We start from the raw sequence: 17,887 nt of genomic DNA on the forward strand, positions 1-17,887 counted from the left end.
TCAAAGAGCTGTCTTAATGTTTAAAACTGAAGTAATGTCCCTGCTAAGTGGGGGGATTTTGGAAAGGGGAGGAGGAAGTGGGCTGCACAGAATGGATCATTGGTATCTAAAGATGTTGGTATGCTGATGGCATACTTCACTGAGAAAAAAAAATAAAAAGGTCAGCGAGCCTGACTCTTTTTTACACAATGGCCCCTTTATACTACCCTGCCAGTAAATGAGCGTAGATGGGAATTGGACTCATTTAGATTGATGGGACTTAGCATTTCTTTGGGGAGGGTAGTACAGCAGGCAGAGGTCCTGCAGTTGGCTGTGTCAGCTGCCATGTGCATCTAGAAAAGTATCTTTATAGTAACATGGGAAACTAAATCCTCCCAGAGAATAGGTGGAACTTAATCCTGGCCTTTAGCTCCTCAATTAACCTTGGCACTGTAACACAGTGGACTCTGGATGAGGGAGGCATCTTAGAGTGGTTCTTAAATAGCTTCTTAAATAGGGGATGAAATATCAATGTTTTGCTGGAATACTGCTTCCAGCCAACATGACAGGACTTAAAAAAATGTAACAGAAAAGAGCCCCAGCTAATAAGGTCTCTCCTGAACCTCTTCTGGACAAGATGTGGACCAGGACCAATTCTCCTAGGTGTGTCTTAGCTACAAAAGGTTATGGAAGAGGGAGTTTAAGGAACTGAATTTTTAGAGGGTGCCCTTAGCTGCACTTCAGATGTACCTGACTGCATTGGCTGGTGTGTGTGTAAAGCATAAAAGGTACAGCAAAAAGTATTTTGCTGATGCCAGTACAAAAACTGCATGTATCTAGTGGTAGGTATGAACACAGGCTGTAGCCTGAACTGATGAATCCTTTTTACACAGACGGGTTCATGTATGTTCATGTTCATGTTCATGTATGCTTACACATTCCTGGTTTGGTGCATAGCCTGTCAGCTATGGGCAGATAAATACCATCTTAAGTGTGACTCAAAATAGTTTTCTGCTTTGTTTAGCAGAACTTTATGGTGTTTGAATATTTTTATTTGTCCAGTAGAGTTATAGTCACTTAAAAAACAAATATGTCAATTTTTTCAATACTTCATGACTTCACTGCTTATGAGTCATCTTTTGAAATGTTATTGTAGCTCTGACACATTTCTGTTGTTTAATTTCACTAAAAGGAGTTGCTAATAATGCAAACCAGGTCTAAAATTTTAAAGATTGAAAAATAAGAAAAGTGAATTTTGCATGATTTTGCATGATTCTTGTAGCCAGACTGAACAGAATAAGTTTTCCTTTTCTGCAAAATAATGTGTTCTAGTTCCTTGTGTAGATTTTCATCTGTCTTCAGTAGTACAAGTTGTTGGAGATTCCTTGTACTAGCATCACCTTGACTGCTACTTTGTGAAAAAAGTGATGCTTTCTTTTCTTATTTCTGAGACAGACTGTAAGGAATTCAAGGATCGTTTTGTAAAGAAGTGTAGTGTGTGGCAGTTTGGATAGAACAAATAGCTTTGAACCATGAGTCATGCAAAAGTCTTAGCACAGAAGGTGAATGGTATGTTATGTAAGGGTACTAGGAAATATAGTCATGGGTCAGGACTACACTGAGTAAGGTCTTAGATGCGAACCAGGGAGGTCATAGACAGAGGGCTGATATCCAAGAATAAGACCAGGTGAACCTCTTGCAATTCATTCAGTGAGCTCAATGAGAAATACAGTAATATTTTGAGAGACAGATGGGATTACTTTGTTTTAAAAAGGGGAAGATCAAAGCCTGCCTTCCCTGTGGGAGAAGTTAGGCTAAGTGAGAAATGATACAGAAGAACGAGGTGGGGGGGTGAAAAAAGAGGTAAGTGAAACTATGAGGGGAGATTTTTGGGTCCAAGTGAGAAGACTAGAAGAGGTGAGCAGGTAGGGAATTTCTTAAACTGTAATGGGGAAAAAGGAAAAGGTTGTAGTATAGTTAAGGAAAACATTGTCATATAACTAGGGAAAGCAAGCCAAAGAAGGCAAAAATCACACCCTTTTCCAGTTTTGTACTTGAAGCATTGATTATCTTCTGAGTACAAAGAGGAGAGCAGGCAGGGATTAAGACAGGAGCCCAAAGTTGTGGAGAAGTTGCTGGGATTGAAGATGCAATAGTGAATTATGATGAGGAAGGTGGCACTAATTTCTGTCAGCTGGAAGATTACAGAAACAGGGGTGGTGTGATTTTCTGTCCATCTGGGGGAGGTCCCAACCTGGCTTTGAAAGAGTGGTCCCTGATGTCATGGAGAGGAGCAAAAAAATCAGTGGGAAAGTGAATGAAGAAAAGAATGAATCGGTAACCCTACCTGATGAAAGCAAGAGAAAAGGCAGTGAGGGGAGAGGATTGAGAGCTGTGAGCTCTGACAAACTCTGATGAAGTGAGAGAAAGGCCAGATGATGTGTATCAGAACAACAGTGTAAGAGTTTGTTCTAGGTCAGGCCAGTATTGGGAATGCACCCTTTACAGATATCTTGCAAAGATTACCACACCTAGGTCAGTCACCATAACTGGGGCCAGGAACTGCTCTGAGCTCTGTAACAGCAGAGTGAAAGCTTGGGAAGCCAGCTTTTCTCTCCTCTCTAACTGCTGCCAACCTGACATCAAGCTCTTGCAGTCGGTGGAAGTGTATGGTTGTGGGGCTAGTTTGTTAGTGTGGAATTTGATACCAGCAGGTATGTATGTTTCAAAATAATATCATCGGACCAGAGGAAGAAATCTGTGCTTCTGTTGTGAGAAATGTCCTGCTCCTTAGCTAATAACAGTGCCCTGCAGTCACCTCTCTTTTGCAGTGCCCCTTGTTGAGTCTGCATAGTCATGAATTCCAGCATGCCTTTTTAACAAAACAAAATGAAAAAGAAAAAATATTTAAACTTCAACTTGGGATGAACCAAGGCCAGACCAGTGACACTGAAAATCAGACAGCTGGGGCCAAGAAATGTGCTTCTTGTGCCACAGCTGCTACAGGATCAAAGGAAGATGAGAAAGCTTGTTTTGCAAAGCTCTGTACAGTGGCACTCAGCCTGGCCCCTAGACAGGACACCTTTGTTGGCAAAGGTTTACTTAATCTGACCTGTGCTATTCACACGTCATCACAAGATTAGATGTGAATGCATCAAAGAATACAGTAACAAATGCAAGCAGTAACCAGACTTTCTCTTGATATTTCAAGGAATACAGTGAATTTCATTGTGTGCAATATGTACAATTAAAATCATAAGTGCAAAAAAATTGAGGTCTTTCCCACCCACCATGTGCAAATAATTGTGTACACAGAAGCAGCTGATTAGAACTGTGGATTATCTCTGTTAAATCAGAAGGATTGCTAGCTGTGTCATGGTGATGGGTGCTGCAGTGTTCAGCCAGCAGTGAGAGCAATCCTCTTTGCCCTAGCCTGTCTGCCACGTCGTATTGCTTTTTCAGCACCAGAAACACTACTGATCGAAATAGGAGCTACCAGTGAGTGCAGAATAAGCACTGTAATAGGCTCCACAGATACTGTATTTGTAGTGTGCATGGAAGAGGAGAATTTTGCCCTTGGCCTGTAAATTACAGACTTATGCATAAGATTGTATGCAGCTCATTTTTTAAAAATCATTACAGGTCCTCTCTGATGTTAGGTCGCTCTAGTAGTTATAGCCAAGATTGTAAACTTTTTTTACAGAGGAGCATTCCACTGCCTTTTATTCCTCCTTGATTTTGTATAAAGTCTATGAAGAGCCATGGGACTGACTAAAACTACATAACCAAAAGTGGGAAGTTTTGTAACTCTTTGAAATGTAAATGGAACAAGATATTTAATAATGGTCTTTTGATTTGGAATAGTCTCTTTTTATCAGAAAGAATTAATTCATAGGTCTTATAGACCCTTAGATATGGCATTTAGATAGTGTCCAATTCATGGCACTGAAACACCTCATTGTTCATTACCTGTATCTTATGGAACAGACAATGGTAGAGTGAAAATGTAAACTGAACAATAACATTACAAATTATTCTTCTCTTCCTGTATAGCACAATGTAATTCCTGATGTAAAGCTGTCTGTCACCAGATTCTTGCTAAACTTACTGTATGGTCATACTGCAGTTTTGGACTAACACTGAAGACACATTGGTTTCTGACTTTGTGATAGTGTAGGTTTGCACATTGTCCTTCATACGTAGTCTGTCACTGTAACCCACAGCTCATCTCTTTCTTTCTTGAGTGTCCTTATCATTGCCTAGCTCACTTGGTCCTTACCTACAATCTTTTAATCTTTTTTGGATGTTTTTCGCTAGCATACAAAAATGTAAATTTCCATGGTGAGCAGAACCATATTTCAGAGTTTAGGGCAGGAGGGATAATCTCCTTTTGAGTGTGATTTTGCAGTATTGAATTTTTAAACACGTATACACTTTGTATAAGATAATGCTTAATATTTTATTTTAAGACCTTAATTCAGTAATCATTAAGTATAGAAGCAGCACTGTTACTCTAGTGGGTTTTTATATCCTATTATTACAGAAGGTACCTGAATTTAATTCAAGCAGTAGTAATTCTTGCCTTTGTCAATGTTCCATATTGTCCTTGAAAAAGAGGGTATTTCTAAGGAAGATTTCTAATCTCTAGACAGTGGAAATATTGGTCATTACATAGGGAATTAAAGGGAAACTAATCACATAGATATTTTGAAGACAGCCAGCTTCCTACTCATGTGAACTCACTGTCTTTGACAGCACTGAGCACTCCTTTGTGCAGATACAGCCTATAGACTTCTGGCAATGCACTGCTGTGTGGCAGTGGTGACAGAAGTTGCGTTTATTCCTTTGTATAGTGGATGGTAAAGACAAAAATCTTTTCATATTTGCACCTTGTTGGTATACCTTTCTTTGTTGAGCATCATCTCTCTGGGGAGATTTCTACAGTCAACGATCATTTGGCTGTTGGAGGGTTTTCTTCAAGTTCCCTTGGTTTGATCACATTTAAAAAAAACCCTCTGCTTATTTTTTCAATCTTTTAACATGGTTTATTTTTTTAATAAAGGCATTTTGAAATCAGAAAATCAGTTCTGTAACCTAAATTATGACTTCTCTGTTGAAATATATTAATAGTTAGACTATGATTTGCAGTAGGACTGCTAGGTGAGCCAAGACCAAAGGAGGAGGCTTTCTTTGTGTTACAGTAACTAGCACAGTACCTGGACCTACCTAAAGAAGAGGTATTGGAGACAATTTGTAGGAAAGGAGACTTCAGGAGAAAAACTGAAGAATGTATTGAGGAGGGAAAACTCACTAAGAAGGAGGATGTAGTGAAATGAGAGATAAATAAGGAGAAAATTAACATATACCTTATGATGTCTCATCTAATGGTAGGCTTTCTGCTCCCCATTTACGTCTCTATATTGCTTTAATGCTAATCAATACAAAACAGCAGTTATTTGCATTTTTCCTGCCACACAAATTATAACTTTTCACATAATTTTATTTCATTCCATTCTAAGAAGGGTTTTTTTAAAAAAACAAAACAAAAAACCCCAAACAAAGTCCTCTTTTTTAGGGCCAAGTGGATATTCCTTATAGAAAGTATGCTCAAAGGCCTTTCAATCTTAGAAAAGATCCAAAGACTGGAAAAATATATTCTGCATCAGTGGATACTAATGAAAGCCTAGGTCGTGGCACAGGCAATCAAGAGCATCTTTTAGTTGCTCACAGTAATATGTATAAATACACACACATACATATATGTTTATTTAAAAATATGTATAACATCTATGTTGTTGTGTATTATATAGTCTGAAGTACACAAACAAGTGACATCTTTGAGTTGTTGCCTAGAGGCACTTCATGTTGTCTTCAATGAATTTGCAGTTTCTTTTCATTAATAGGTGGTAAATATGCTGGTTTTGAGGAAGCTTGAAGAAAGATCCACTTGGATATGTTAAAAAATGGAGTTAGGAGCATACTGTGGGAGCTCATTAATGATTCAGGATGGTTGGTTTCAGTTTCCACTCCTTCCTTTCACAAGGCAAAATCTGATCAATACTTTCCTTTCAAGGTCACAACTGCTGCTTGGTCTCTGTCCTTCTCACAACCCTTGCCCAGCCATAGCAGTGTTTTGGAGGATTTAATTACTAGTTTAATCAAGGTTGTCATCAATAACTCTTAGCATAGTCAGGCTCAGACAGAAAGCCAGATTATTACAGGACAGGGCTCTGCCCTGATCCAAGTACAGGGCTGCTGTGCTCGTGAATGTCTTCATGTCAGTCACAAAAGGGGCTTTTCCCCTCCCTCCCTATCCTCAGTAATCCTATGGTTGCATTACAGACAGGAAAGTTGTGAAACATTGGTATAGCATATCTCAGCCATTTGGTTTTGCAAGATTTCTAAAATAGAGTTGAGTTTAAGAAAATCAAGTTTCTGTCTTTGTGAGGGAAAGGGTGCTTCCACTGCATGGGCTATGACACTTCATAATGTGTTTTGGCAATTTGTTTTCCAGTGCTGCAAATGAAAGTTAAAAAAAAACTATTAGTTTTTTTGTGTACTTTTTTGGATAAATTTTTGGGTGCATTTTTTCCCCTTATTTAGAAATTGTTTCAGTATAGACTAAGTAAACTTGTTACATACTCAATAACTAACCCTACTTCCGGAAGTTATATTGTAAATCCTAAGGGGAGTACCCAATTCAGTATTTTAATTGCAGGAAAGGAAACAATGTTCCTCTAATAGGGGTGGAAACCTTTGTCCCTGTAAAATAACTTTCCTGTTTTGAGAAATATCAAAAGCAGTCACTCACAAATACAGAAGAATGTCTTAATATCTTTTGTTTGGAATCCTCTTAGAGTATTCTCTCAGCCAAGCATTTTTCTTTCTGAATAGGCTGCTAAAATACAGGTTTGATGCTTTGTCAAGAGGCAAGCAAGGCTGCCTATCCTTGCTTATTACTTCAGTTTTCACATAGACATCATATTGCTGAACAGAGTCTGCTTTTTTAAATGTAACTTCTGTAGTTTAAAAGTGATATTTAAGATTTGTTAACTTGAGTAGAATGAGCTGGATGTATTTGTAGGAGATAAAAAGGTGGTCCAGTATAATTTTTATGTTGGCTGAAAAATAACAAATAAAATTTAGGGCATCATCTCTTTCTTCTCCTGCTTTTTAGGAAAATCTGGACAGGGTAAAGGTCTGAAGTCATGGCAGAATTCAGAGTTATCATAATACTTTCAGGAGCAAGCTCCTGGAGGTCAACTTTATTGTAGAATATGAACACAGTTAATCATGCTTGTTGAACACGATGGATCCAATAATCCCTAATTGGTCAAAGAATGTCCATAGTTCTCTTTGCTCATTCTACTGACATCATATTTAATATGGCTCGAATCAGTTTTGTATATATTCTATTGATTTTATGCTGTTCATAAAATGCTAGTAATAGAAAATCTATTTCTATTTCTTTTTTGTGGGGGACTAGTACCTTAATGTTAATATAATTTCCAAGGGAAAAGCTGTTCAGTGACTCATGTGAAATATGCTGGAGAGAAGTTGTGTATATATATATATATATATATGTGTGCAGCTACACAGATTTTCAAGTGGTGTAATTTAAGTAGATGATTTAAGTTGAGCCCTGCCATTTGGCTGGGGTTTGCTTTTATATGTTTCTTATTTTTAGGTGTTTGTCCCTACATTGAATTCATAATGTATGTCCAGGTCTGCTGGCCACAGATCCACTGCCTTTGCATGTGAAGTTCATTTTTTCTTATTGCAAAGAATACTTGGCACTAGTATCTGAAAACTCAGGACGGAGAGGATTGCATTTGCAAATCTTTTGTTTGTGTTCATTGCGATGCCTCATGCTGAACTACCTTGGACTAGAACAGGAGGAGATGTGGAAACCTGTTGTTCTGCTACATTGGTACCTCCTGCCTTACAGGAAGCAACGAGGGAGCACCAGTGTCTCTGGCACAACAGATAGCAACTTGCTGAAGCTTTAGGCAATGCAAGTTGGTTTAGAGATTGATTTACTGGGAGTAAGGAGTAGGTCCAGGTGCTGAGCAAGCTATTTTGATGTTAGGTCTTCCGAGGACTCTTTAATGCAGTGAGTAACTGACTTGGCTGTTAATTGGGTTTTTGTCTGTATATGATCCCCAGCAAAAGCCCCAGACAAAAATCTTAAGCCCTGAGCAAAAAAGTGCTCCATGCAGTATGACTAAGTATTGACCCTTGACTTCAGTGGGGGCTATCTGTACCTTAAGTTCATCTTTGCAGGCCAAGGATATACACCAAGAAGAATCTGGCCAGTGACTGAAGAATTTCTCCTCACTGCTTATCATAAAGTATGATATTACAATTTTTTTCATAAATATTTTTAAGCCATGCATATTTCTATAGCTCTAAAACACACATGCAAGCCATGTCTGGTAGAGTCCAGTCAAAAAATACCATTTAATAGTGACAGCCCTTCTCATGGTAGAAATTGTTAACTGTGAAGAATGTGAGCTGGGAACAATCTAGAAGTATCACAATGGATGTTTTCTCTCCTGCAGATTAAGATGGAAAATAAAGCAATTGTTGAAGAAATATAAATATAAAAAAAGAGTAGAATTGGCAATTACAAACCAAACTCTTGACAATTGCATTAATGGTAATGCATTCCATTCCAGTTCATGGTGAAGTAAAAGGAGTTGGTCTGGTAGATCAAATATGGCTTTCATTGCAAGACTGCGACAATGAAGGTGAGATGATAAAGCTATTCAGACTCCTAAGGTATAAAGAGCAAAGACTGTATAGTTTTTAAACATACCTGGTGAATTTACAGAATTATTTATTCTTAGAACAGATGTCATTATAAAACACTACATTTGTTTTCAGTTATATTTCTGGGCTGTATCTATCCTATTATCTATGTGTACATGTATACATACATTTTTGGTCAAAAAAAATATCCAGTCAAAATTGTGAATAATTAATGATGCATGTTAGTTTCCTTTATGAATCTGGGAAATTTTTGTGTAAATGTCAGGGCTTTGAACAGGGCTTGAAAGAGATTTTATTCTATTGAAATATTTGATAAATTGGGGTGGACTAAGAAACAGTGTGAGAATGTAATTTGCTCTCTTGTTTTGCTCATTACAAATACATTGTGAAGCAATTGGTAAGAATGCATTTGGTGTAAGCAAACCCAGCTGTATATCTAGGGAAAAGTCCCAAATATCATGTTTAAAATAGTGTCTTTAGATGAGTGGGGTTTATTTTTTTGTTTTGTTTTTGGTTTTGTTTTTAAGTTTGCTAACATGCTTTCAATCATCATCTTATTTTCCAGTCCAGACGAGTAAAATCACAACAGTTGTCAATTACCTATTAATACATTTTTCAGACAGAATGTCAAAAATTGCTTTCTGTTCCATCAATAATGATTCATGGCACCAAGCCTAAATAACGAGAACTGGCCAAATACCAGGCTTTTGTGTCCTACGTTAACAAAATTGGTACAATTATTTTGAAAATTATTTAACCAGTTGCAATGCTAGCATGCATTTCACATAACTGACTCACTTCTTCCATTGTACTTCAGGTAATCAGAAATAACTCAGTTCTGTATTATCTGTTAAGTGGTCTCCCTGGAGAGTAGGCACAGTGAGTGGTTTGCATGTACTATATAATTTCACTCAGTTCTGGGGCAAAGTGCAGCAGTGTTTGAGGCTACCAGTATGCCATCAAAGCAAAGGGGGCTAGGGTACATTCTCAGGCCCTTAGGGAAAGGCATAGATCATGTCCATATGTTTAAAACTCTCTTCTTCCTCATCCCTCAAATAAGGTGGCCTCATACATACTGTGTATTGTAAATAATTCCTGACTCATGCTCTCCTTTGAACCTTACTGGGACGTTGTCTGGGAGAGTGCTATTTTCTTAGGCCAAAATGGTACCTTAATTTAATACAGATTAAATAACCGTGGATAAAAAAGAAGATAGACCCTTGGTCAAGCCTGTACTCTGGCCTTTTTTTATTTACTGACACAAATGCACCCTGACCTTGTTTGTCTTTGAAGTCTTTAGCTTGGTAGATGGGCCTGGAAGATGGGCAACTAGTCTTGCACATCCCATTTACACTAAAGAATTTTTGTCTTGTTATCTACTGTTTGGATCTTGTCATCTGTCTGTTCCACATCTGAACTCACATGATTACTCTGGTAGGGTGGAGTCATTCACACTCTAGTTTGCAGTAGCCTTGCTCCAAGTAAGTCTGAGTTTATTTTCTTGGAGGAAGTTGGGGAGGTGGGGATGAGATGGGAACTCCCATCTCATGAAAGGAAAACAGGAGTAAGCCCTGTTGCTGATTTTTTTCTGCAGTGGCAGTAGCACAAGTAGAAAGCACCACCTTGGCCAGTGCTAGCAGCATTGAGGCCAAAGCACTGACAGGTTCCAAGGACTCCTGACGTGATTGTTGCAAGCTGAGACCTGTTTGCTTTCTGAAGCTCAAAGTTAGGCAGTCAGTCTGTTTGCCTCACCAAGGAAGAGCGAGGTGTATTGGTTTGGCTAGTTATTGATTGAAAAGGCAAAGGGATTTGACTGTGAAGACTGAGGACTCTGGATTTCTTAAATAGTGCCTTTAGGGGTAATTGTCACCAAGTAAAGCATCAGTCTCTCTTCTTTCAGAAGAAATATCTTGTATTTCAAATGCATTTCAAGCATTTTGTTAACCTTAATATGGGTACGAGCCAATTCTTTCGTAAAAAGAGGGAAATTTAGAAGACACACCTTGGCAAAGCTTACAGAAATAACTGAGCAATAGCACCATTCCTTTCCTGGTTTCATCCCTACAAAGTTATATGACAGTAATGTGTTTGGGTAATATGTTCTTTGGCTGGGTAACAGGACAGGAGTTTGTTCCACGTGCACAGAGAAGGAAAGGATATTTCTGTTGTTGTTCACACAGCTTGGAAGGTTTTGTTCCCAGTGCATCAGTGCTAGCAGACGAATAGGATTTACAGCATATATAGCATACTGCGTGGCAGACACGGATGAGAAACCCAGCAGCTCCAGTTGCAGGAGCATAGTTTCAAATAAGAGAAAGAGTCTTATTCACTTACTTGCTAATAGCCTCCCCTTGCAGTTATAGCAATAAGCAACTAAACATGGTATCCATTATAGACTCACGTCTAATTTATTTCATGTTAATGAAGTTTATAATTACATGGTATCATTTAGTAAAATTGTTTACTTTCTTCCGTAAAGTCACTGAGTCTTCAGATGGAGCTTTTTGGCTGTAAGTTAGGTGCAGTTAGCCTTTTAAATATAGTATGTGATCTGTTCTGTCAAAAAGGTGCTGTAAGAGGTAACATTCATAAATACAAAGAGTGGGAGCTTCCCTTTTCCCCAACACCATTTTCCTTCTCCATTCCTTGATGTATCCTGTAAAGAGTGCTCCTTTGAATGGAGATCCATTTTGTGCCCATGTAAAACTGAGAACAGAGTGAAGCAAACCAAGGCCAGACTGGAGTAAGTGCACATTATTTTCACTTTGGCTCCAAGCAGCTGTGATGATTCAGAAGACTCAAACTGCTTCATTTAGTACTGTGTTGTGCAGTGTTTTTCCTTAAAAATATTGTCCATCTTCTGTGTTTGGGAGGAATCACAGGGACATTCACAGCCAAGCAGTGTCTTTGGTGTGATCCCAACTTACTGCAGTATCTGGAGAGAAAGGAAGGTCCCTGGAGCCTTGGAAGAGGTGCAGGACCTGAATGTATATACTTCAAGCTGCCTACAAAGTATGTGCCAGGCTTTGAAATGGGTTTTCAGGAGTGTAAATCCAGACCACGAGGTTCATGAGGAAACAACCCATGCCTTATTTTTCTCTTCCCTCAAAGCCCATGTGTTGCTGTGGAGGAAGAGTGATGTAGATAAGTTTCAGTGGAAGGCAACTGTAAGATTGTCTCTTCCCTGTGCTATTACAGAAGGATTTGTGGTAAGAGATAACTAGCAGGACTTTTGGGGTATTTGGGGTTTTTCCATGTGGGACCTATGTCTTAATTTTTCTGTCAGGAGAGAATTTGTAGGGTGAAATGCTTGAGCCAAGATTGTGTCAAAATGGAGCAGTGCTCTCTGGCTCTGAGACCTTAAAGTCCGCACAGGATGGAGGAAGAAAAGATGCACAGAAATTATGTAGTAGCATACATGGAGCAAAACAGTGACTGACCTAGCTGGGATTTGGCTCTTGGTTGCTTTCTGTCAGTCCATTATCCTGGTCATTGACCACACACAGATCAGTTTTTTTAAGGAAGATCACTAGTTGCCACATGGAAGTGCTTGAATAGTAGTGACTGTAAAGGAAGGCACTTGAGATTAATGAAATAAGAAAAAAAAAAAAAGAATTGTTATACCAGAGGTACTCAGCGATTAGGAGATGCATCTTGTAAGAAGCATTCAGACTTCACAGACTCAAGGTAAAATGTCATAGAAAGGAAGCTGGAGAATTGCTCATAATGACTATGAGGCCTGTAATGATCAAAGGAGTTAATATTGTTGTAAGGCAACAGTAAGTAAAATAATTCCATTATAAATGAGTATATATGATGCAGTTCCATAACTCTTATTGTACAGGAATAAGCAACATTATTTCCCTAATTTGTATATAAAAACTGGCTTGCCAGCTCTTGTCAAAAGGCCATATATTGAAAATGTGGAATATCTATTGATCCTTGGAATTATGCAAGCTAACGTGATGGTAGAGTTGGCTTCTGTATTCAGGTAGAGACAGAATGGTTTTGAAGTTGACAGTGATTCTCTTTTTCAAAGGGGTAAAATATAATTATGCTGTGTCCTTCATGTGTTCTGATCTTTTTTCTTGTGGCTGTAAACTGACACTTGTCAAAAGTGTATCTGTGTAGTAGCATTTCTGTATTTTACATGCATACCAATGAGTGTATTGAACACAAATGCTAGGGATGTCATAAGGTAAACAGCCTTTTTTCTTAACAGCTTTGACTTTTCGAGTACTTGCAGAAAGCTTTGAGAAAGCATTCCTTGATATATTGATTGATCTGTTGGGCATACAGTGTTTCATGCAAATAAGGTGTAAAATAACCTGCAGACATCCATATTTTAAAATGTGTATGCAGATAGTAATTGCTATGCCCTTTCCTATGATCTGGGTTTCTATTAATGTGTGTTTTCTGTGGTTCCATGGGAAGCTGCTGTTACTGCAGGCTTCAGTTTCAGAGTCTGAACAGTTGCTTATTCACACTCTTTTTCACTTTAACCTGTCCCTGAATTAGGAGCATGCAAAATATATGTACTGACTAGCTCTGAGCACTGGTGGTTTGAGCTTCAGCTTTTAATGTCCTTGACTCTGACTAATCAATAGCAAGTGAAACAACTACAGCATCAGCAGCAGTACTGTAAAAGGAAACGTCTGTTGGATATTGTGCTGGAAGACTTGAGTGTAATGACTCTCCTTGAGAAAGCTGCAATATTTTCTTCTTAAGAGTGCTGAGCACAAATGTTTCATTTTCTGCTGCCTGCTTGGAAAATGAGCACACCTTCCAATGTATCATACCAGGAAATAAAATAAAAACTCCAAATCAAACTAAGGAAAAACTGATTAAGATATGAAATGATCCTTTTTAGCAATGTAGAGGACTGTTAGCCCCAAATATTTTTGGCCTCTAAAATGCTGAGTAGACCAATCAAGTTTTACTATGTCTTGGTTCTAACTCATTTCACACTGAGAACAGCTTTATAGGGTTCTATACTGAAGTACATATAATTCTGTTTTGACCCCCTTTCTCATTTTATGAACTTGTAGATCAATGAAACAAACCATTAAATAGAATAAATGCTGCCTGCAACAGTAATGTTAATGGCTCCGATTTTATTAAGCCCATTTGGAAATCTCATACAGGTGGCAGCATCCATAAAATGACAAACTATGTATCCTTATCTGTGGAGCATAAATTCAACCATTAGAGGAAAAGCTAGTGATAGTGGAAAAGAAGTCTTTCTAAGGTATTGCGGTATTTTGGAGAAGTGTAAAGGAGAGTAAAACCTCTATGTTTTGGGTTACTATAAATAGTCCCGAGGTTAATATGATATTGTATTGTGTACTGCCTTCCTGTTGTTGTAAGCAACTGAAGTGCCTAAGAGGGTGAAGACTCTTTATCTTGATGTACAACTTCATGGGATAGACTTTAATCTCTTCTGGTTCTAGTTTTTCCAATTACTAAGTAAATTCAGTTATTGGAAAATCTAATCTGGAAAGAGAGACTAATGTGGAACTGAGATCCAGAATTTTCTGGGAATCCCTGGCCTCTAATAAGTTGATTGTGTCCAAGTCTGTGTGTTTTCAGGTCTTTGGTTTTCATTTGTTTGTCTTCTATCCATGCTTTTATCTTTAGATAAGAAAAGTAATATTTATGTATGTCATTAGGACTTTTAATGACATGAATGAAAAATACTGTTTTAGTGCCTCATGGGGTAAAAATTATGTTTAGAAATAAAGAAAAAGTTGTATTAAATATTTATGTTACTGTGCTCTGAAACACAAGGCAGTATTAAGCCTGGTGCATACAAAATCTGCGAAATCCTAAGAAAAAATATGGATTGCTTCAGACAACTTTATCTTTTGCTGCTGTGTAGGCATTGCTTTAGGGAGGCAAGACATTATTTTTCTTTGTGCAATAAGTCTTCTGCAGAAACCTATCCAGAAGCCTCTCCTTGCTTTCCAATAAAAATGAGGTGACATTTTGTCCTCATTTTGCTACGGCATTAACCAGCACTGCTCTTTGAAGTAGTGGCTTGGATCCAAGAAGCAAATAAAATTAGGAATGAAATGTTTCATTTACTTTTCTACTTGAAATCAGAAACTGAAAAATTGGATAAGAATACCTTCTTAGGTAATGCAGCTACATCTTCTCTTTGCTTTCCTCCTTTCCATTCAGCAGTTTGAACTTTCTCCATATAAATCACTGTTCATTTAAAAAGATCAGAGATACATGTCGTGTTATGCTTGATTTCCTCCAAGCTGGAAAAAGTAAAAATTTAAATTGATTTTTGTTTCAAAATACTCTGTTTGGATCAAGGCCCCAGGTAACAGTCTGCTTAGGATAAACCATACGTACTTGGTGAAGAGAGAAAGTGTACTGAGACTTATAGAAACTTTCAATTGCTCAACATTTCTCTTGCTTGTCCTTTCCCTTGAGTGCTTGGGTTTACATACACGATCCCCAAATTTATCCAACTCATATGTAGAGACATATTTGGAGGGTAGGATGTGAGTATATGAAACTTAGTTTTGAATTCAGTTAAGTCATCATTACAGGAAACTTTTATTTACTCTGGAAGAATTTAGGTCAGGTTTGTAATGACCGAGAAAGTTTGACTGCAGACCTCCAATTTATGTACAACTCATTGGAATATATTATTTCAAATCCTGTTGGAATAAAAAGGCTTTCAGACAACTAAAATTTATCATCTTGCTTTGTGGAAAAAAGTTCAGAATATGACCATGTCATAACATTTTCCTTCCTGAATGACTCAGGTGAAGGCTTGTAGGGAACATAGCCAGTGAGAAAGGGTGTGATCGAGATTGTTTGGGACAGGTAGAAATCAAGCCCATGCATATGTGACTATCACCGTAACAGTAATGTTCCAGATATGGCAATGAATGAGATGTTATGATGCCATTAACTGCTCAGTTCTGTGTTGTGTGCTGGTTAAAGGAGGAAAAAAACCTGCCTTCTTTACGTATTAAAAGGATCATGTTTATGAAAGCCTCTTCTTTCAGAATGATTTCAGTATATATAAACATATGGGGGTTTGCTATTATACTTTTATTTTTATGCTTTTTTTCTCTAATGAATAGAAAAGCTAAAAACAATTGGTCTTAAAGGCATTTTATTCAGCTCCCAATGACGGTAAACTCTTAGGAAGTTACAGATCATCTGGTATCTGAGATACAGATCTGCAAGGCTCATGAAATAATCAGCTGTGTTACTTCCAGAAAGCCAATTGTAGGATTAAAAAAAACCTCACTGTTGGCTCAACTGGATCATATTAATAACATAATTCAAACTACAATTTCTGTAGCACATTCTCTTTGGGGGAGAGCAGTTAGACTGAATTTTGATGTTCCCAAAATAGTGTATTGCAAAATCACTAAAATGTTTGTTTTAAGACTAATAATGAACACAGTGCTCACTTCAAAACTCTCTGAATGAAGAACTGATATTGGAAATAAAGTATCAGCAGGTTACAATTTAAACTACTCATTATTTTCTTTATTGTCTTGGACACATTTGCATCTAGGAGAGACAGATACCTAGTGTTCCCTTAAAGGATGAATGAAGTTCTGTCATTCCTTGTACAGGCAAGATGGATAGCTTTTTTTCTCTCTTCCACTTTAATTTTGAGGTTTTTATTTTTATTCTTTAGTGTACTTTCCTCTGCAAGTCTAAGTGGCAGCTTACATAACAGCAGTGTTTTTTAAAAACTAATCTTAAACTCAGAATCCAGTGCCCCAGCAACACAAGCCAAAATCAGGCTTTGCCTCAACCTGCCTAACTGACTGCTTTTGAACTCCGAGAAGCCAGATGAGAGGTTGGCAGCTAGGACATGAGAAATCATCTTCTAAATACCCACTGCCTGAAATATTTTGCCTCTGTTAGCTCAATGACTCCAAATAGTGAGAGATCTAGTGTACAAATTAAGTCCACATTGCCTGCTACTTAATGAGTTTGCAGCTTTTTCTACCTTCCCCAGAACCATTTTTTAAAGCTCTTCTGTTCAGTTTCTGTGTCTTTATATTTCAGTCCTTTTTCCTGCTCCATTTCACCTGTGTCCTGTCAGAACCTTCCTATTCCCCCCACCCTCCACCACCCCACAATTATTCTGTATTTCTGTGTCCTTTTCTTTTCTATGTACTTTACCTGGTTGCTTTTCATGTTTCAGTGAATAAAGTCAATAGAATCTTTCTTTCTACCTTTTTGTTTTCTTTTTTTTTTTTTGACTCCCTTTTATTAACCATTTCTTTCTTTGAAAGATGTATTTATTGTAATTAATTCTTGTGCCTTCAATAGGACTTGCAGTACTCCCTTGTGGACTTGTTACTTCTGTAGACTGCTCAGGTCCTAGGTCTCAGGCTTATTCCATGCTGGTTGTTTTAGACATGCCCGTTGACTACTAGAGTTACTAATATACATGCAGATGCAACTAAGAATATAAGCAGATCTATTGTCCACCTGTGTTTTGCATATTACTGTACACTAAATAGTAGTTCATCAGTTAAGAACTTCTCATATGAAAATTCAGAGGTGACTTTAAACACAGCAATCTGATTTCACTGTGATTGCAGCAGACCAGGTAAGGAACAAACTAAAAGGCCAGAAAGCTTTCACTTACAATGATGTGCTTTAGTAGTTAAAAGTGTGGTATAGTTGTCTGTTTTTATGTAAATACATATATCTGTCCTTTGACTTAGTGTCTAAGAATGTATGCAATCCCACAGATTTAAGAAAACAAAATTCCACAGCGGGAGTCTGAATGGCCTAGGAAATGTGAAGGGAAGGTAGCAACCATGCAGTAGCTTTCAATTCTAGACTACCAAAACCCTGATGATACTTCTCTTTTTCTGTCTAACCTGTAGCTTCCTAACATCCTTCAGAAAATTACTTAGGAGATAATGATTAACTACAGTGACTCAGTAAAAATACTGCAGAAAGGCCTCGAAAAGCCTGCCACCTTTGTACCATGTGCAGAAATGGATCTTCAGTCTTCCTCAAACTCTGTTAGACAGAGTCTGTAACATACATATAGAGTCATGAAGGTCAATGTATTTTACAGCTGTGCATTTTTCTTGACATTAGAGTAGGCTTTTAGGTCTGTGATGTTAATACACTG

The 17,887-nt window shown here is 37.8% G+C and overlaps 1 protein-coding gene across 8 annotated transcripts in view; it reads left to right on the forward strand.

The window, feature by feature from the left end:
• Positions 1-17,887, forward strand: part of NTRK2 (neurotrophic receptor tyrosine kinase 2) — a 206,705-nt gene that overhangs the window by 72,864 nt on the left and 115,954 nt on the right. For 3 of the 8 annotated variants that reach the window (XM_075021595.1, XM_075021590.1, XM_075021591.1), the window contains exon 12: positions 8,658-8,729. The exons of the other annotated variants lie outside the window; for them this stretch is intronic. In XM_075021595.1, the coding sequence (XP_074877696.1) occupies positions 8,658-8,729 (72 nt within the window). The remainder of the gene's footprint in view (positions 1-8,657; positions 8,730-17,887) is intronic. 8 annotated transcript variants of the gene reach the window in all.

This window comes from Buteo buteo, chromosome Z, assembly GCF_964188355.1.
Source record: "Buteo buteo chromosome Z, bButBut1.hap1.1, whole genome shotgun sequence".
NCBI classification, from domain to species: domain Eukaryota; kingdom Metazoa; phylum Chordata; class Aves; order Accipitriformes; family Accipitridae; genus Buteo; species Buteo buteo.